The 21,198-nt window shown below is 48.4% G+C and overlaps 1 protein-coding gene across 2 annotated transcripts in view; it reads right to left on the bottom strand.

The window, feature by feature from the left end:
• ABCC12 (ATP binding cassette subfamily C member 12) overlaps positions 1–21,198 on the bottom strand; it is a 62,843-nt gene that overhangs the window by 10,869 nt on the left and 30,776 nt on the right. The window contains exons 14-22 of one of the 2 annotated variants that reach the window (XM_045382197.3): positions 17,870–18,004; positions 17,672–17,756; positions 17,530–17,601; positions 14,546–14,635; positions 13,499–13,602; positions 11,099–11,296; positions 10,107–10,333; positions 6,967–7,104; positions 2,855–3,011 (exon numbers count right to left, since the gene is read on the bottom strand). In XM_045382197.3, coding sequence (XP_045238132.2) covers positions 2,855–3,011; positions 6,967–7,104; positions 10,107–10,333; positions 11,099–11,296; positions 13,499–13,602; positions 14,546–14,635; positions 17,530–17,601; positions 17,672–17,756; positions 17,870–18,004 — 1,206 coding nt within the window. Of the gene's footprint in view, positions 1–2,854; positions 3,042–6,966; positions 7,105–10,106; positions 10,334–11,098; positions 11,297–13,498; positions 13,603–14,545; positions 14,801–17,529; positions 17,602–17,671; positions 17,757–17,869; positions 18,005–21,198 lie in introns of those variants that run through there. The other variant, XM_065536826.2, reaches the window with a different exon arrangement.

The following is a 21,198-nucleotide window of genomic DNA, read 5'->3' on the forward strand; positions in this document are numbered from 1 at the left end:
TTTCATGCCAATTTCTCATCCATCTAGGGAGTCTTCTCTAGTCTCAAGTGGAGTGCTGTCATTTTGATTCTGTGTTCTCCAAAGGGGGCTAATGCTCAATGAAGCCACAGAGCCAGCTGGAGAACAAGTGTTCCCATAGATCTCAATGCTGTGCACGACCTTTCAGGAATGTTTGAAAACAATCTCATGGAAAGCTGATAATATTGCCCAAAAGCATGACCTTAGTTGGGGAAAGCTGTTTTACTTGGACCAATTAAGGGAAACTGTTCAACATCATCTGCTTGATATTTTACTAGGCAACGACAAGTGAAAACATCTATCAATACAGGAAACCAGTTACCCAAGGAAAATTCATTTTTCCCCACTTAAAAGAGAGTACTGAGAATACGTTTTTGTTTCTCCTTCTTCCCAAAAATACCATTTAAACGATATCAGATAAATTTTCCATAAAGAATAGACCGTTAACAGTAAGGGGATTGAGGAGAGACAGCAGTGAATGAGCTACAAATTTCTACAAGATGGAAAGAGGATGAGAGCCTTTTGATAAAATGGAAGCAGAGCATGCTAGAGTTTAAAGAGCAGAACCCAGAGAGGCTCCAGGTATGAGAAGGGGGCCCACAAAGAGGCTGGTTGATAGGCTCTCTATATAGACAACCACTCCCATCTGGTTCACTCACTCCTCTTCCCCTCTTCTTTCTCCTAACCAGAGTTAGTTGGACCCTTTTTCCCTAGGCATGGGAGCACACGTGCACACAGATACACACACATACACATGATTTTCTCTAAAGAAATTGAATTAACTGCCTGGGGATAAATGGGGCTCTCAGAATAGTCCCCATATAAAAACTTCTTTAAATCTTGCATTTGGGTACCTAAAAATCAGCTCCCTGGCTGCTTTCCTGAAGTGAAGCCAGCCTATGGAAAAGCCCCCCACCCACCTACTGTAGTCATAAAATTTCCCATCAGGAGACACCTAGCAAGGTGAAACAAAGGCAGAGGAAACTCTGAAAACCGAACCTAGTTCCCCGAGGTTAAATACAAATGGGTCAGGAGACAGATGGACAAAACCAACGGCACGAAAGAGCAAGAATGAGAGAAACAAAAAGAAAAACTACCTCTGGAAGAAACAGATGCAAGTCAAAGAAGGGAGGAGAGTTTAGGAGGGGAAAAAAGACTCTAACTGATATGGTTTGGCTTTGTCCCCACCCAAATTATCTTGAACTGTAGCTCCCATAATTCCCACGTGTTGTGGGAGGGACCCAGTGGGTTGGGAGATAATTGAATCGTGGTGGCAGTTTCCCCCATACTGTTCTCATGGTGGTAAATAAGTCTCATGAGAGCTGAGGATTTCACGAGGGGTTTCCCCTCGTGCTTGGCTCTCATTCTCTCTTGTCTGCCACCATGTAAGACGTGCCTTTCACCTTTCACCATGATTGTGAGGCCTCCCCAGCCACATGGAACTGTGAGTCCATTAAACCTCTTTTTCTTTATAAATGACCCAGTCTCAGGTATGTCTTTATCAGCAGTGTGAGAACTAACTAATACACTAATTAATATCCTCAGAGAGATTCAAAAATACACTGCATCCATGTAAAAAGTGATTCTTTTAAAAACTCAGAGAATAAGAGCTTCTGGAAATTAAATATATGAATATAGGATTGCCAAATTTAAAATTCAAAGGAATAGCTGAATGGCAAAACTAATGAAAATTCCCAAGATAAAAAGACAAGAACATGGAAACTTTGAGAGAAAAGAAAAAGAAACATAGAGAATTGATGCAAGAAATTCAATATTCAACTGACATGAATACAGTAAGAAAACAAAAACAAAGAAAAATAGGACATTGTCAAAATGAAGGAGAAAAAGGAGACATGTTTCCAAGCTGATGAGAAATTTGACTTTAATCTTAAAGAACTCACAGCATCAAACAGAACACATGAATAAAGACCCACATTCAGATACATTATTCCAGAGTTTCACAGCACTAAGAATAAGGACTATGTCAGAAAGTTTCCAAAGATAACAAGATTCAAACAAACATGAGGTCCAGGTGGCCTGCATTCAAATCCTGGCCCTCACACATGACAGCTGTATGATCTCAGGCCAAGTCTTTCTGGGGCTCAGTTCCTTCATCTGCAAAATGGGGATCACGGCAGTATTGGAAGGTTGTTGTGGGGAGGAAATGAATTAATTTAGTTAAAAGACAGGGCCTGAAGCCAATCACAATCAATGCCATATGTTCACCTATTATTGTTACTCAAAAGAAATAAAAAAGCAACCAAAAAGATAAATCAGTAATTATTTGTCATCGACATTATGACCGTCTCTCCAGCATTCATTTCACTCCCTCCACTGTGGAGTAGCTATGTGACTTAAAGTTGGAAATAGGTGTAACTCCATCCCTAGCCTAACTAATGATCTGTATCCCACCAAACCACTAATTAGTTCTGGGATGCCTAAATTAATCCAATAAGAGTAAAGCTCCAGGCTTTTGCCTCCATGGCTGGGCCAGGAAATGCTTTCCTCCAATAAGAGTAAAGCTCCAGACTCCTGCCTCCATGGCTAGGGCAGGAAATGCTTTCTTTCTGCTTCTTCTTTGCTGTAGACCCCAGAGGCTGCTGGTCACTTGTGAGGAAAGTGATCACAGGGCATGCGCAAAGCTCAGAGCCATAATCCCACTGTGCCTGAAGTCCACGCAACCATCCTACTTTTTAAAGATGTGAGCCACTAAGCTCCCTTTCTCATTTAAACCCATTCAGGTTGGGGTTTTTGTTCTGTCCATCCAAAAGCACCCTCCCTGATGTATTATAAGCCGGAGCCTCCAGACTAAGCCCAACCTTGCACCAGGCATTACCTGGATGATGTATGACAATGACAGGCCTTTGGATGAAGTGCTGATGGAGGAGAAACTCAGGGTCACCAACAAGGCCACAATGAAGGTAAGGATGTTCATGAGGACATCCATTCTCAGCGCAAACCACCTGAGAGCACAGTTAAAGTAGAGGAGGTGACTGGAGTTTTCGTCGTTTAGCATCTTAAACCTACAGTCAAGAAAATCAGAAAAAGCAGGAGATCGGGTTGTGCTTCTGTAGACTTAGGGTTAGGGTGACTGGAGAAATGAGGCCAGGGAATTTTTAATTGAGGGAATGCACTCTCACATGGAAAACTCTTACAAAAATGAACATATATTCATGCTCTTAAAAATCTGCCACTCTAGACATCTTTGATTGGCACATATTTTGGGAAATCTCATGTGGCAATAGAGTAGGGTGCTAAGTGGCTCTTTCCGTCTTTCCCAGAATTGGCAGCTAGAACCTACAGCTGAGAATAAGAGGTGCTGAGTGCTTCACATTCTGACTCCAAAGGATCCCTATCGTGGAGTCAGCCATCCTCAAAGGCTTTGTGGAACTGACAATTGGCCCCCTTGATATATAGAAAGGGTGGGCGTGGGTTGTGGAGCAGGTCACCTTTAGGGAAGTCAATGTTTCTGACCGTAGAGGAGGGAAGGGAGGGCGCATGTCAGGTTTCCCTCCCTGAATCAGAGAAAGAAGATGGAAGACAATTGCTTATAAAGCTGGAAGCCTCTTCAAGGAGAGGAAGCTGACACCTTGCATCCCTGCTGCATGTCCATGGAGCCAAAGGTCTTGGAGAGGGGGGAAGAAGCACAGAGCGGAGTGACAGGGAGATGACATAGCCAGGAGACAGGGGCAAGACCCACCCTTGGAGTTCCGCATTCCCCAGATGTATGGAAGGCGGATCTCATCAGCTCCTCAGTTCCTAGGGCTGAGATAGCAGAAGAAAGATGACCTCGGAGCCTGCGGTCCCTGGCATGGAGCAAAGAGGCCTCTGCATCAGAGGAGTGCAGTGTGAGGGCTTCCAGGCAGAACTCACAGGAAGACCCAGTGACTCCTACCAATCCAGCAATGCCGGCAGAACTTCTGGGGTTCTGGCCCTGCTGGGGTCTCCAAGCTGCTGTCCCACATCTGCACAGTGCACTGCGGCAGCAGGAAAGGGTAGCAGAAAGGAGAGAATGGCCCAGAGGTGCCAGTCACCCAAGGATGTGTTCTTCCTGCTGTCCCCTCCCCAGTTCCCCTGCATCAGAGAGCCAGGCCTGGAGAAAAGGAAGAGGGTGTTTAAAAGCACAGAGCAGGTGCTTCTCAATTAAACACACACACACACACACACACACACACACACACACACACATACACAGCATAGCCTTGCCACACCAAGCCTCTGGGGGAAAGAGACCTGTGGCTTGAATACATTCAAGATTGAAATTTTCACCGCACTGAGATGACCATTAACCAAAAGAGACATCAGATTCAACTGCCATTGTGGCTTCCCTGATCTAGTGGGGAAGGGCTTCATGAGAACAGCTGGTAGAAACTATTGGGGGAAAAAATGAAATCCTTTCCATGCTTAAAGCCCTAAGGAGGTAGAATTCCTCCCCTGGCATAGTCGTGAATGTGCTCAGGCACTGCTGCTCCACGCTGTCCTGGAAGGCCTCCCAAAGTTCTGCCCGGAAGCCCCTCTGACCAGCCGCCCTGGGCTCCATCACCCTCTCCTCCTCTCTGTTTTAACTCTAACTTATTTTCCCCAGAGCTTAATCAAAATATTATTCGAAACACAGTGCTGTTTCTATCATGTAGCTATACAGCATACAAATTCAACTGACAGCCTCTGTGACCTGGAAGTCACCTATGGTCTTATCTGTGTGGTTGGTTAGATTGCATAGAAACAAAATCACTAGCTGGGATCAAATTGGAATTTGACCTCTAACCTTTTTACATTTTTTAAGCTGCAGCATTTTTGTCTGGTGGCAAAAGCAATACATGTCAGAAACCCAAGCCCTTTAGAAAGAAACTATTAAAAGAAGGGAACCCTCATCAGTCATTCTTGGCTCCTTATAGGATTCTCTCAGAAATCTTGGAGGAGAAGCTGTGGGAAGACAAAGCTTGCATGTCTGTTTGTTGTGGGTGAGTAGACGAACGGCTCCATGGGCTTTCCTCATGGCTAGGACTTTGGAAGGGTCTATGTGTGAGGCAGCACTCTTGAAAAATGATGTTCAGGTCAAACTAGGGTCAGGACTAGGTGCTGACTGAACTAAAGACAAGATGTGATGTCAAGTGTACTCTGAGATCCTGGGTGGTAAAATGGAGGGGGCGTGAGAGAGAATTCGATGAAATTCTAAATGTAATGCAATTCCGGGCCGGTTGCAGTGGCTCACTGTAATCCCAGCACTTTCGGAGGCCAATGTGGGTGGATCACTTGAGGTCAAGAGCTCAAGACCAGCCTGGCCAACATAGTGAAACACTGTCTCTACTAAAAATACAAAAATTGGCAGGGCCCCAGCTACTTGGGAGGCTGAGGCAAGAGAATTGCTTGAACCTGGGAGACGGAAGTTGCAATGAGCCAAGATCATGCCGTTGCACTCCAGCCTGGGTGACAGAGTGAGACTCTGTCTCAAAATATAAAAATAAAAATAAATAAATAAATAAATTTAATGCAATTCCAAACTTAGAATGCATTCAACGCACCCTTTAGAACTACATCTAATTCTTTCTCTCTGAAGGGTGTGTTAGCTTTTTAAGGAAGGAAAAGATAGAAAATCTATGTGGGAAAGGCTGCTATGGATTCACCAAACTCCATTTTCTTTTCCTCCTTTGGATACAGCTAGACTATATTTCCCAGTCTCCCTTGCAGTTAGGTGAGCCCATGTGACTCCAATCTGGCCAATGAATGTGCAGAAATCTTGGGATGCTTTACTAGGGTTGGACTATAAAATTCCCCCTGGGTCCTCCTTCCTGGTCCCCTTGTCTTCTGGCTCAACACAGATGATCCGAGAGAATACCCCAGGGCCCTTGGGATGGAAGAGCCCCAGATGGAAACAGACTATGCCTGAGTGTGGAGTACAATCCCCTACTGTTGCCCCATGGACTGTCACTAAATTGTGACATCAGGAAAAGTAAAAATTTATTGCGTGAACTCCCTAAGATTTGGGGTTATTGTTACTGCAGTGAGCCTACTGTGATTTATACCTTGTTTTTTTTTTTTTTTTTTTTTGAGATGGAGTCTCACTCTGTCGTTCAGGCTGGAGTGCAGTAGCGCAATCTCGGCTCACTGTAACCTCCAGCTCCCAGGTTTAAGTGATTCTCCTGCCTCAGCCTCCCGAGTAGCTGACATGACAGGTGTCCACCACCACACCCAGCTAATTTTTGTATTTTTAGTAGAGATGGGGTTTCGCCATGTTGGCCAGGCTGGTCTCAAACTCCTGACCTCACATGATCCACCTGCCTTGGCCTCCCAAAGTGCTGGGATTACAGGCGTGAGCCACCGTGCCCAGTCTGATTTATACATTTTATGTCATATTATAGAAGTGTGAAGCTGGAAGATGCCAGAGAGATTTACTAACATAGTCCCCATATTTTAAAAAGAAGAAAATGCTAAGTGAAATGAAAGGTGGCCTTTATAAATTATTTTTACAAGAAACATGTAATAACATGAAACAGGCTATTTTAAATTGTTAAATAAATTTAAGAAATGATTATAAATACTTAAGAAGAAAAAGAAGACTCCATGAAGAGAAAAAAAGAAAAAAACTAGAAGGAAATATGTGAAAAAAATTAATATGTTTGGGTTTGTGGGGTGCTATAAGTGATTTTTTTTCTTCTTTTTCCTTTTTTGCTCTATCTTCCTGAATCAAACACATTTTTACTTTTAGAATGAAAAATAGAACAAACAAGGTTGCCATTGAACAAGCTCCCCTCATTCACATTTTCTGGGGCCCCAGATGCTGGAAGAGAGGCCGTGAGGCCAAGTGTCTTCAAGGACCCCTCCTCATTCTTCCAGCTGTTTGTCTACAATCAGTCCCCAGCAGCCCAGACTTCCCTCCTCCTGTGCCCTCCCCATCGGAGTCAGGCATGAAGCATAGGGGCCTGGGGCAGGGCCCCACGTGGGACTCACTGGGTGACGCAGTTCTCCTTCTTGCCATAGGCATGAATGATGCCCAGGCCCTGCATGGAAGAGGTGATGTGGGAGAACCAGGGTGACCGGCTGACATTCTCCACCTTCTTGAGCTCCTGGACTCCTCTGTGGAAAATACTGGAAGAAAATTGAAAGGGGCCAAGTGGGCCACAAAGTGAGGTCTCATCAGACTTGCCCTCACACATACAGAGCCAACTAGGCACTCAGCACAGTGCTTAAGTCAGAGACGGTGCCGTCTAACTGGGGATGAAGAGCGGGCCTGCCATTCTGCAGCGATGCCGGCCCCAGGTGTGGGAATGGCGGGGCGTGAGAACCATGAGTCAGCCGCACTCGTCTGGCCACGGTGCTAAGTGTTTCTCGTATCAGGAAAGTCTTGCTCCACAAGGCATGATTCTAGTCTTCAAAAACCAAAATTTCTCATACAGCGCAGCCCCTAAGTATCAGCCAACCACTTTTTAGTGCCCAGCCAGAGAAAAAGTGATCTGTTCTAACTCTGGAAGAAAACCCAGTGTGTCAACTGCCAACATGTGGCCTTCTAAAGGCATTTTCAAAGGTAATTTTGAATGAACATCATTATAGTTGACTTTAAAACCAAACCCCACGGGATGCAGCTCCCCTTTGTGTGGAAGCTCCAGGAGCCCTGGTGAGCAGGAGACCAGGGACCTCGGGTGTGTACAGTAGCTGGCTGGCCCCCAAGAGAGAAGACAATCAAACCTCCAGACTCTCAGCTAAAACAAACCCAGGGCAGCGAGGAGGGAAGCCTCATTAGTGCAGAGCTAAAGTGAGTTGGTTGGAAACACTTGGATAATTCAAGCAGGATGAGCTCTGGTCTGTCCAGTCTTTATAGCTAGAAGGGTGAGTACAGAGCAGAGAAAGGGCTTTTACTAAGTAAATCAACTGCATAAACAGGAGGACAGACAGGAGCAATGATCAAACACAGGAATGACAAAAAGGAACATGAGCCCAAAGAATCCACTGTAAGAATGACATTCAGGAGTTGCTTTTATCCTGTAAATGACTCTCAGAAATTATTTGTATTTGGTCATCACAATAAACCCTTGAGTTTGGAGACTCGGACCATTTCATTTGGAGGCAGAATGGGGTCTGGAGGCAGGGAATCTAAGGCCAATTCACACTGATTTCCAAGAACTAAATCCAAAGGAAAACCCCAACTTTCCCCGCCTACATAACAAAAGGCTCAAAGGCTACTCCCCTTGCACACCTGCCCCTGCCTTTTTCTGGGTGACAGATGTACCTTTGATTAGTCCCCTCCCACAACCAATCAGGCTGGTGGCAGACCAAGTCTTCGTTTGTATAGGAGTAACTTTGTAACTTCACTTCAGCCTCTGATTGGTCGCTTTCTGCAACCAATCATACTGATCATGGGCCACTACTTCATTTGCATGGGGCGTACACCAAGTGGCCAATGGGAAACCTCTAGAGGGTATTTAAACCCCAGAAAATGCTGTAACTGACCTTTGAGCCCGTATGCTCGGCTTGCTCCCACCCTGTGGGAGTGTACTTTCATTTTTGTTTTTGTTGCTTCCTTCTTTCCTTGCTTTGTGCGTTTTGTCCAATTCTTTGCTCAGGACGTCAAGAACCTGAACACCCTCCACCGGTGACAATTTCACTTCCTCAGGGTCACCGCGGGAACAGTGAAGACAGCAGCAAGAGTCCAGCTCTCCCAGCTCCCTAGGGCACGGTGTCAGCTCCCAGAGCCACACCTGCCCCTGCACAGAGTCCAGCTCTCCTGCGCCAGCACATCCCCACACCCGCATTTGCCACTGTCCATGGACACCATCAGCAGACTTGTTGAACAGAACTGAAGCATCCGAAACTAAATTCGTATTCTTATTACCCAAACTGCTTCTCCTCCTGCATCACCCGTATCTCTCTTCACGTTGCTCTTCACCTTGAAATCATTCATTGCTTCTCCCATCCCCCGACACCCAAAATTCCACCAGACGTGGGAAGTGAAACCCTAATGACACTACCATGGAAATGACTCTCAAATCCACACCTCTCTTCTGTTCCCACTGCTGCTGCCTACCTCTGGTCCTCATTAATTCTCTCACACAGACTGTAGATTTCAAGGGACTCCCGCCCTATAGTCTGCCCTGACCTTTCTGTAGCTCCATTCATCCTCCACAGTGTGGCCACAGCAATTATTTCTAAAACCAGGATCTGAGTGTGAAAACCAACAACCCTGTGCACAGGTGAAAGCAAGTCCAGGGTTTGTGGGCTGAATATTTTATAATTTGGGGAATTCTCTTTCAGATCTGCAATAACTATCCCACTGGCTGGGCAGGTCTAGGATCATGATAAATGATTATTTTTAGTTATTGATTTTTATGGAAACTCTTGCCTAACAGCTTATTCCCTTTTTAACCAACAAGCCATTGGTTGTGTAGTTTCCCTGATCCTCGCAAGCCCTCTGAAACAGGTGAGGCATATATTTCAATGATTACCTTTAGGGAGAGAGGAAACTGAGGTGTGCAGCATCTCTCTGACTTCTCCAAGGTCCTTCAGCTGGTTGTGGCAGAGCTGGGGCTCTAATGCGAATTTCTCTGATTTGCAACCCTTTGCCCTCACCCAATACCCACCATGCTACCTGCTGGGAACCCCAGCTCACCCCAGGAAGAGCGGGGAGCAGGCCGGGTGTCCTAGGAGGCTGGGGTCATGGCTGTCCTCCTGCTTTCCCCCAGGGTGGGTGTGCACAGCTGCAGTGGGAACCCCTGCCCCCACAACGTGCAAAGTTGCCTAAGGCCTTTCTCTAAACACACCCATGGTTAGGGTGGGGGTTATTTCTCAAAGCTCAGAGCAGCAACAGTAGAGCCCCATGGTTAGGAACATATCAGCAGAGAGGTGGCAATCATGGTTACTAGTTTCTTGGCCTGGGACCAATGCCTTAATCTTTCAATAACTTCCACCTCTCAGGGTTGCTCTGAGGCTAAAATGCCAGATGTATGCAAAGCACTTAGCACCTGGCATTTACTAAGTACAAAAAATCAATGGTAGACCATCAGTGAAGACAGCAAGCACTCAATGTTCAATATCACGTGATACCCAGTCAGTGTGTGTGTGTGTTGTTTTCTTGTGTAAATAGCACATGGGCCTACCGTAAGAGAATGAAGAAGCCTACAGCAAGGCCGGCCACGACTAAAAGGACAGCAGGAAACACAGCAGCCAAGATCACGAGAATAAATACCACCATAAAGAACTGCTGCAGAAAGTTCTCTGCGTGAAACGGCAGCCTCACATCCAGCTCATCCATATCCTTGGAAAAACGGTTCATTAGCCTGCCAGTGGGAGTCGTGTCAAAGAAGCTCATTGGGCTCTTTAAGATCTGTGGAGAACAGTAGAGAGAGTCGAGGTGGGTGCTCAGTAAACCCTGCCGCTCTGCTGGGGGTGAAATTGTGAGCACAGGGCCTGACCTTTTTTCCAGGGCACAGCACAGTGTGTCAGGTGATCTTGGGAAAGGGAGGATGCACCCCCTTCTTGCGGCCACCGTGAATGAACGTGAATGTGGGGATTCAGTCTCTGTGCGGAGGCCCCGAGAGACCCCCTATAGGTCAGGCTTCCCCTCCAAAGCTGGGATGCAGCTTGAGACAGGAGAGTCTGATGCCTTTGTCAGAGGAAGGAATTTTGTGCCCCATGGCAATAAAAAGCCAAGTTTCACTTTGTCTCTTTACCTCCGAAGTGTGGGCCCCACCCATATGCTCCAGCCAGGGCCCTCCCAGCCCCTGGCTGCTGCCCACCATGGCAGTGGAATGCGGAGGGGGCTGGAAGGATCTCTTGAGGCCCGTGTCGCACTCAGGGCTCTTTGGAGCAGGAGCTGCTTTCTTGGCCTGCACTTCTCTGCTGTGGAGTGGCCTCCCCTGCCTCCACCCCCCGGCCCAGCCTCAGGGCTGATGATCCACCCCCACAGCTCCCTGGAATCTACCTTTAGTTGGTAATCAGCTATTTGGGAGACTCTTCCCAGACTAGACTGCAAGCTCTATGAGGGCTCTGGCTGTCCCCAGAGCCCAGCACCATGCCTGGCACACAGCAGGTGCTCCATATACCTTGTTGACTGAATAACTGGGTACACCTGCAATGCTTGTGGCCATACCTTATTAAACACCATGTCATGCAGACAGGAGGATGCCATCAGTGTGGTCTTGGTGAAGACGAAGCCTTTGGTGACACCAAACACCAGCACGGACACCATGCTTGCAGCGTACACCCACTGGTACACATGCTGACCGATGTCTGCCAGCACCGCGCCGACCTCACACGTGGTCCTGTTGCCTTGGGGCCCACAGGTCATCTTCAGAGAAAAACAAGAGAAGCACCAAGAATTGATAAATTCCTGCCAGGAGAACAGGAATTTTCTGGATAATCTTTCCAGAGAGAAGAAACTAAGAACAAGGACATGAGTGTTTTGAATGAATCAGGTGGGTTCATTCAAATCAGAGGGTTTGCAAATCAGAGAAATTCGCATTAGAGCCCCAGCTCTGCCACAACCAGCTGAAGGACCTTGGAGAAGTCAGAGAGATGCTGCACACCTCAGTTTCCTCTCTCCCTAAAGGTAATCATTGAAATATATGCCTCACCTGTTTCAGAGGGCTTGCAAGGATCAGGGAAACTACACAACCAATGGCTTGTTGGTTAAATCTAATCTGTTCCCTTCTGGGGCCTCTGAGCTTTGCGGGGTTCCTCCTGCTGGCACTCATGACCCCAAGGGGCACCTGACTGTGAGCTCAGCACAGTCAGTGGGAAAAACAAAGCAGAGAAACGAGGTGGGCACCAGGCAGCCATCCCCGAAGCTCACAGCACCTCGGGACACCAGAAGCAATGCTGGGCTGGGAAGATCAGAGAGGCAAATGGGGAATCAGAATTCTACAAGGCTGGAGGAGTAACCCTCAGGCAGAGGATCAGGAACTGACCTCCAGCATGCTGAGCTGTGTGGCAGCAGCCACCAGGCCTTCGGGGTGACTCAGGGGCTTCTCTGTATGACGGGCCAGCTCCACAGTCCCTTCCCTTTCTTTTTCCCAAGGGGTAACTGAGAGGGTGCTAGGGTACTGCCCTGGGATCTTTGGTGGGGAGGAGGGTGCCCAGTGAATACAAGTGGCTCTCAGAGGATTCAAAGAATCTGTGGCTCTGTCCTGCCCAGCGAAAACACACAATTTTGCCAGCACTTATGGGGAGACGGCATCTCCTCGCCCTGAGAAATTGGCAGTTTCATTTTTCTCTGGGCTGTGTGCTAAAAGTCAAGACTGCCCTTGGGGAGCAAACAAGTATCTTTCTTCTAAATGCCATTTTGCTGATTACAGTCACAGTGGAAATGTAAACCAGAGGTGGCTGATGGATGAACATCGTTGAAAGCAAAAGTATCTCTGGGGAGTTGAGGGATAGACGGCCCAGCCTGAAGAGGAGACACTCTTATGCCTTTGATTGTGCCAAGGCACAAGGGCCAAACACATGGTTCAACCACCATGGCTGAATGTCTGGGAGGGTAGGGGCAGGGGCAAACGCACAGTGTCCGGGGCACCAGGGGCAAACACATGGTTCAACCACCATGGCTGCATGCTTAATCAGCCAACGGCAGTGGGACTCCTGGGGAAGCACCAAGCCTGTGAGAAGGCTACACCCTGATCCCAAACCTCGGGCCCTCCAAGGACACAGCTCTTCGTGAGTGAGAGGGCATCTGGGAGAATCTGTCTATTCCGGAGATGGCTCTCTATTTCTGCACAGAGCAGGCCACCCATCAGCCTCTCCCCTTGGGACTAGCTTTGGAAAGCTGTGCCCGGCAGCCTCTCCCCTGCCCCTGTCTCCCCAGTGCCACCTCCCTTTGGTTGTCATAGCAACAGAGCTGTACCAAATGTAATCTTGGAGGATGGGCCAGTGACCCCACAGCACTCCCCAGGGCTCCAGGAAAGCTTTGAGACCATTGGCCAAAAACTGGGAGAGCTCCCAGCAAGCTCGAGAGAGAGTCAACACATCAGTTCTTCCCAGGAAGGGCCCTGCAGAGAAGGGTCCCCCATGGCTCCATGGCATTTGCAGAGCCTGAATCTGATGCTTGCCCGTCCTGTTCATGCAGAGACGACTTTGGGGAGCAGAGACATGTGGGACCTTCTGGCACTGGGCAGTGTCCGTAACAAGATGCCAATTTCTCTTTAGGAAGACACAAATCCGTGTTAGGCTTTCCTGGGGGAAACTTACAAGAGAGACTGTGAAACTGACCCAATCTTGTACATGCCTGATTCCAGACAAGCTGGGGCACACGTCTTCTTTAGTCAACCCTTTAAAATCTGAAAGTGGTGTCTATGCCCTGCTTGTCTTGAAAAACCAAAGGGGATTCCAGGGGCTTGGGTCCTGTGGTGTAAGCATCTGACCTCCACTTCTTGAAAAGGGCAGGGGGATGCATGTGGGCTCATGGCATGGTGGCAGGGACAGTCAGATGCTCTGGCAGCAGTGTTTTACTCTAAGACACAGACTCGGTATCTTCCAATGCCAAAGGGAAACTCACCCGTGAGCCCTTGTCCAACCAGAGACCCAGCCACCAGTTGCTGAAGGCAGAGCTGCCAATCATCAGGAGGAAGAGGAACACAGTGAAGAGAGAAAGGAGGTACCCTGCAAGAGGAGGGGAGACGCCCAAGGGGCTGCAGACGTGAGCATGTGGCAGGGGCTGACCTTCCTCAGGTCCCAACCCTGATGGGAAATTCAAAACCTGCAGGAAAAGGATCCGCACACCTGGAAACCACCTGCTAGACTGATGTGGCATATCTGAGTGTTGGGGCCCTGAGCCATGGGGACATCTGTTCTACCTGGTTGGAAAATGGGTCCAAACAGTGAACATATTGGAAAAACCACCAATGTGCACTTCAATAACAGTGACTCAGTATTCTTTAAAAACAAGCCAAGGCCGGGCATGGTGGCTCACGTCTGTATCCCAGCACTTTGGGAAGCTGAGGCAGGTGGATCACCTGAGGTCAGGAGTTCGAGACTAGCCTGGCCAACATGGTGAAACCTTGTCTCTACTAAAAATACAAAAATTAGCCAGGCATGGTGGCGGGCACCTGTAATCCCAGCTACTTGGGAGGCTGAGGCAGGAGAATTGCTTGAACCTGGGAGGCGGAGGTTGGAGGTTGCAGTCAGCCAAGATTGCACCATTGCACTCCAGCCTGGATGACAAAGCGAGACTCCACTTCAAAAAAAAAAAAAAGGAAAGAAAGAAAAAGAAACCAAGGAAAACCTTGTATGGAAGGCTGGCAATGGACTGGCCACTGTTGTACAGAGCAACTGGAGTGCAAGGGTACGGGTCATGCTGCTGCTCACTCTACTCCAATAAAAGAGAGTCTGGCAGCTTTAGTGGAGATGAAGAATGATTCCATTTAAAAGGCTGTATTATCACATGTTAGTTTTTAGGAGGGGAAAAAATAAAAGCATTGATAAATGGCCCTCCCATAAAGAGAGTAATTGTTAAAGAAATCATAAAATGTGAACCCAACAGTTTAAGACAGGATTTTTTTTAAAATGCAAATTAAATCCAGAAACTCGTTGTTTTATACTGAACCTCCAGAAGCCTTAATGTACGTGTGATATGTTTTCCAGGTCACGGTTCCTTCCTGGGGGGACTCAGTCTGGATGAGCTGGTGCTCAGGAACTGTGGAGACAAACACAAGTGCCACGTCTCTCACCACTGGGGCAGGGGCCCAGCGAGCCAGGCACAGCCCCTCCGTGGACTCCACAGCACGGCTAATGGGGCTGTGACACATCCTTCCACTCGTCCCATGCTCTCAAATTTCCAACACACTTTTGCTCATTTTGTGCTACCTGGTCCTCAGTACAGCCCTGTGAAGTAAGCTTCTATTCTCTTGAGAAATATTTATTAAGCACCTACTATATGCTCAGTCCGGGGGATGCAAGGGTTGTCTTGGTCTATTTCTCCTAGAAGTGGCACCCAAGAAGAGCCTATGAATACGAGGTTTATTTGGGAGCTAAAGGGAATAAGGCATGTCACCAAGCTGGCAACCACTATGGGCCACTGGGGCTTCATCCCATGTGAAGAAATCTCAGAACCAGTGTAGACACACACTCAGGGCTTTTCCACGTGATGAGAGGGATCTGGGATTTTTCTATACCGATTCCTATTGGCCATAAGGTGAAGACCACTCCCTGGGTGGGGGTGTTAATTCCTGCACTTCCAGCTTGACATGTAGCTGGCAACTCCTAGAAAGAGCCCCCAGGCAAAGGAATGCAGAGGTGGCATTTGGGAGGGGGCTAGGGGTGCTGAAGTGGTAAGGGCACACTTGTCCTCTGCTACAGAGTAAGCAAGAAAGAGGCAGGTCCTGTGTTCTCAGAGCTCACGCCATGCAGAAGAAAACCAGCGTATACTCCTAGGTTGGCTGCTGCACGGACACCTGATTCCCTCAATGTCTGTCCCACGTTCTTCCATTCCCCAAGGGGAAGGGAAAATGACTGTCAAGTTCTCATGGAAACAAGATTTTGGAGGAAAAGGGATGCTGGACAAAGCAGCTCCCAGCAGCCAGTACTGAATGCATGTCTCTTCCGCTCCTCCACAGAGAAGCGTGAAAACGTCAACTCCAAAGCAGAATTATACACCATACTTGGCTTTTATAAACAGAGATAAATAGAGTTAGAAGAGGGGGCACCCCACGTACAGATTCTGTGCACCCTGGCCCAACAGGAAAAGCTTTCACGCCTCAAAGGCACCTTGCTGAATAGAGCCACCATTACACTCGCTGCCTGGGAACCTGGAGCGCCTTTGAAAATGTTCAGCCTGACTTTAGCCTATTGTGTCTCCCTCGAAACTGCAAAATGAGGGAGACGCCTCAGCGTGTGGGCAGAGTCTAATGAACGGCATCCGGAAGCACAAAAGGGACTGGTCACATCACCTCGCAGCCTGCAGGCCAGGGCAGGAGTGCCACTGATGCTCTGTTTGCCTCAGCTGTGCCTTAGAAGACGCTGTGATGCCAGGCAGGTGGGCAGTGTTGTCTTTAACCAGTTCACGAGTCTTCCCTTCCTCCACCTTTCACAGCCCTTGACAACCCAGTTGTTTATCCTTGAGGACTGCGTCTCTCTCCAGCATGAAATTTCACGATTACACTTTCCTTTCCAGAGAGGGGTGAGTGATGAGGAAGTGAGGAACAGAGATTACTCTCTCCACGGGACCCCAAATCCCGGGCAGCCTGGAGGTTTCTCCAAAAATCACAGAAGAGATATCTGGGTACTTCAGCCCTGGAAGCCTCTGGAACTGCAAAACTATGTTGCCTTTCCAAACGTGCATGCATTTGTCACAAGCACCATTGAGGATGCCAGATCTCATCGATTCCAAGGCTCACTTCTTTCCCCCACATTGTAACATCTCTGGAATCTGGATGTGCCTTCCATTTGCTAGTATGTCATATCATTTAATTAGCAGAGATTTTTTTTTTCTTTCCAAGTGGTAGGTAAAATGGTGGTAGCCTTAAAAAATGGATAGCATCTTAAATTTGATGAAATGTGCTAAGTTTTTTTGTTTCTTTGTTTTTTCGGCTATGCATCATTGAGAAACAGAACTCTAACTTGGAAAGCCACCTTGCTGTGTATACTTTGAGGACTATTGACCCCAGCCCTCTCTGTGTCCAGCATGGGGCAAGGGACAGAGTAGGTGCTCTAGGGATGTGGAGTGAATGAAGGCAGGGTGTCTACGGAGGAGAAGAGGTGGCCTGACCAGCTGGCCCCCAGCAGGCTCATCTTCCACATCTTGTCTCCCCACCTCCCTGGAATCACCTCTTGCCCTCAACCTCAAGCCCTCTACCCTCTCCCACCTTCTCACTGCAGTTTCCCCAGCAAACTCCTATACAACCTTGAAGGACCAGTCCAAAGGCCACCCCTCTGTGAAGCCCTCCTTGACGTGTTGGTTTCTCTCACCCAAATTCCCCATTACTCTTACTGGTTTCCCATAGATACCCATCTGCCTGTGTCCCCGCCAGACCACAAGATCCTGAGAACACGGGCATCTCTTCTTGCTCTCCCCAGCCCAGCTTAGTACTGGGCACACCGTCAATGCTTAACCTTTATTTGTTGAAAGAATGAATAACCTTATCCCACCTCAATCTCTTCATTGCTTCATAATCCATTCTCAATGCTCCCCATAAAGAGTGGGAAGCAGCTCTTGTGTCTGCCTTTGCCTCTGATGAATCCCCGTGCATTACTTTGATCTCTCCAGCTCATAATAACTATTAAGCATCACTGTGTGTCAGGCACTATGCGAATCACTTATGTTCATTTTCTCATTTAATCTTTACCAGAAATTGTGGTTGGTACTACTTCCTCATTTTATGGATTAGGAAGCTAAGGTTCAGAGTGGCCAAGTATCTTGCTCAAGGTCACAAAACTAGTAAGTGGTGGAACCCCAAGGCACACAGTACCCTAGACCATCCAATTCTGGCTGCGCAAAATGACATGCACAGTGTCTACACTGTGTGTATCCCAAACGGTAGATGCCCAATACATCCTTAAGTGTATGTGACCAAGGGGATGAGTGGTAAATACCTTTTGTGTCTACAAATTCTGAGCCTGTTTCAGATTCTTTTCCTTCATCTTTCTCATTTCCTGGAGCCAAAACTAGGGTGAGAAATAAAGAGAGATCTGTGTCCATTCAAGCCAAGGACAATAAGAGGGATGGGATTCTAACCGATTATACCAGCATCTTCCTGCCTCTCAGCGGGGCTCTCCTTGAAGGCTTCCACCATTGCTGCATTGTAAAGGTGTTCAGGATCCTGGAGACAAAATGGAATTCCTTCTGAAAGCTAAGTGACAGGACGTCTCCCAGGCAGGAAATCCCGAGGGATTCCTCCCCAGTTGCTCCCACACCTGCCCAGGTGTGAGTTACCTTGAACTGCAATCCTCGCAGGTTGTGAATCAGTTTTGCATAGTGCCCTCTCTCCTCCATTAGCTCCTTGTGGGTTCCCTTTTCACAAATCTCTCCATCTTCTAATAAAATAACTTCATCACAAGACTCTAAGAACTGCAGAGGTAAGTGATCGACAATGAACTTCTGCCTGGAAAGGAGAGCCCATGCCAAACTCCTCTCCAACCTTAGTTAGCACGGTTGACTTTAGGTGCCAGATCATTCTTTGTTTGAGGGGGCTGTCCTGTGTGTTGTAGGATATTTACCAACCTCCCTGGCCTCTACCCACTAGATGTCGGTAGCACCCCATCCCAGAGGTGTGACCAGCAATGATGTCTCCGGACATTGCCAAGTGCCTCCTGGGGGCAGGTTGGCCCCTAGCAGAGAACCATTCATCTAGTACCCACAGGTCTCATGAGTCCAAAAAACGCCAGCCTTTGGCTGTCACAGTGAAGCACACTGAATCTTCCTTTGCTACTGCTCCTTAAATGAGCTGCCTTCCTAAGAAATCTGATCATGGCTGCATGCAATGGCTCACGCCTGTAATCCCGGCACTTTGGGAGGCTGAGGCCAATGGATCACCTGAGGTCAAGAGTTCGAGACCCACTTGGCCAACATGGTGAAACCTAATCTCTACTAAAAATACAAAAATTAGCCAGGTGTGGTGGTGTGCACCTATAATCCAGCTACTCAAGAGGTTGAGGCAGGAGAATAACTTGAACCTGGCAGGCGGAGGTTGCAATGAGCCAAGGTGCCACTGCACTCCAGCCTGGGTAACAGAGCAAGACTCCGTCTCAAATAAATAAATAAATAAATAAATAAATAAATAAATAAATAGAAATCTGATCATGGAGATTTGGGGAAAGTAAAACTGACAGTCACTACAGCCAGGACTTGGTAGCGAGGGGAAATATGATCTTCACGAAGGCCCTTCTCTGTTCTAACATTATAAGCCTCCTCGTCATCCCCATTTAGCCCAGGAGAAGCAGACCATGGTGTGGTCCCCAGGCAACAGGCCACATTCCCTGGCCTGAGGAATTTATGCCAGCTTTATCTATGAGATAAAAACACAGCTACATTTAATGCTGGCATCCCATATTTTGCCCAAAGCACTTCTGTTTTTTTAATTTGAATTCCCTTCACTTCCATATCATTCGTGAGATCAAAGAGTTCTGCTAAGAGGGTTTTCCTTTCATTTTGGAATGAGACACAGAGCTCTCCCCACCAGGATCAAGGAAGTCTGCTCCTAGAGGCAGGCAAGATGCTGAGACTAAAGATGGTTTGACCAAAAGAAGCCTTTGCAGTATGGGCCAGAGGTCTTCCCTGATACTGCACGGTTCATCCAAGGTCAAATCAACCTCTGCTGCTCTTGATTACAAGCCTGAAAGAAGTAGCTGTGTTCGGTCATTGTATACTTGATTGGGCGAGTTGGGAGGGTGCCCAAAGGCTGAATGATAACAGTTCTAACAGCTTGGACAGTTCCAGCCCTCATGCCTCCCTCCCACCAACTGCCCAGCTCTCTGTCTTATTGGCTGATATTTCAGATGGGGAAACGGAGACACTATAAGCCTGCTCCAGTCCCATGGCCTTTTCTGCCTGTGCCACAGCACACACTCCAGCTCCAGGCGCTCCCAGGGAGCCCCCTCTGGCCAGCAAGTCCCCAATTCACTCCAGAGATATGAGGCCGATTTGAGCAGCTTTGTTCTGCAAACTGTCACCGACTCTGCCCCTGAGTTGGATTTCAGTGGCTGCTCCCAGCCTCTTTTCACTGGTTTCCTTAGAAAAGCGATCACCCATCCCAACCACTCAGATGCTTGCCTGTGGGCCTGAGAGTAAGAGAAGAGGGGATAGGCTCTGGAAAAGCCCCGGGCCCCAGTCTGGGGGCTCTGAGTTCCATCGTCCCTGACAAGGGACAGCGGGACTAAGATCTTGTGCCACCTGGTGGCTACCTGCCTCTTCCAACTTGCAAAAAGTGAGATAAAATGACAGGGGAAGGTGGAATCTGAGCAGACGGGCCTGGTGTGAAGATGGCTCCTGCCTGAGGTCATACTACGGCTCAGTCAGTTTCAAAGACTGAACCAGGACCGACGTTGTGATTCCCCTCATGAGGACTCCTGGAGGGACAGCTGTGACCCACACCTGTCAGGGATGACGTATCCCCTCCGGATCCCCAGAGCCCTCAGAGGACAGCCCTCCCTGCTGCAGGGTGTCTCCAGGGAGATTCCAGGTGCAGAGGGGGGGCTGCCAGGTTTAGCACCTGGACTTGGCCAGAGCCCATTCTCAGTCACCTCATGGGGGTCTTGAAGAAATCCAACCTTGTCCTCCATCCTAACTCAGAAGAAGAACTAGGCCAGAAGAAGAACTAGGAGCTCTTGTCCACACCAGCCCAGTGTGATGCTTCCTGGAGGTGCTCAGGCCCACGCAGAGGAAATCCAGACAATCCCCATGTGCAAAATTCGGATGCCTGGAGCTTATTCCGGGGCCAGAACTCTAGCCCCGGGCAAAGGTCGGCTCAGGCTAGGGGCAGCATCACAGCAATGGGAAAGCCTGGTTTTATAGGGTCTTCGAGGAACCCCCTCTTTAGGCTGGTCCTCCTGGCCACTACTGGAGGGTTCTAAAATGCTGGTTGCAGCATCCTATAGCCATGGCAACCTTATTTGCCCCTCCCTCTCCACCCCAGCTTGACTTACCCTTGCAAAGACCTGCTTCCTGTCTCCAGACCAGGCCCTTATGTAACATGTTCTCTGCAGGTAGCAGGAGAGTAAAGAAGATGGGACTCTTGCTCTCCTGCCCCAATAAGCCTTTCAACATAAGTCAATCCCGAGGAATCTCTCATCAGGCAAGGAGACACACACGTGCACGCATGAACACACATGTGCACACACATGCAGTGCCCCCCTTCTCTCGCACATCTCTGGGGATTCCCTTCAAAGAGGAGAGAGGGAGATGGTCTGGAAGCAGGGAAACCTGGCCTGGGAGGAGGAGGTTCTTGGATTCCCACCAGGCATTCAGGACCCCTTATGTGGGACCAATGCAGCGAGGACTATTCCCACCCTGCCAAATTCTCAAATTCACTCAGGTCAAGCCCAGTCACTTTCTTCAGTGAGATTCATGCTCCTTAGCCTGCGACAGTGGCCCTGAGCAGAGAGAGCTTCCCCAAAGCCTCAGCCTTAGTCTCAAAGTCCTGGCTTCCAGCCTTTTTCCCCTGGGGTGTGATGCCTGGGGCATCTGGGCCCCTCATCTAAGAGGTCTGCCACCCCCTGACACCCCCAGTCAAGGTGTCCCTGGCCTCAGGCTTGCCCAGAATTGCT

Source organism: Macaca fascicularis, chromosome 20 (assembly GCF_037993035.2).
Source record: "Macaca fascicularis isolate 582-1 chromosome 20, T2T-MFA8v1.1".
Lineage (NCBI taxonomy): Eukaryota > Metazoa > Chordata > Mammalia > Primates > Cercopithecidae > Macaca > Macaca fascicularis.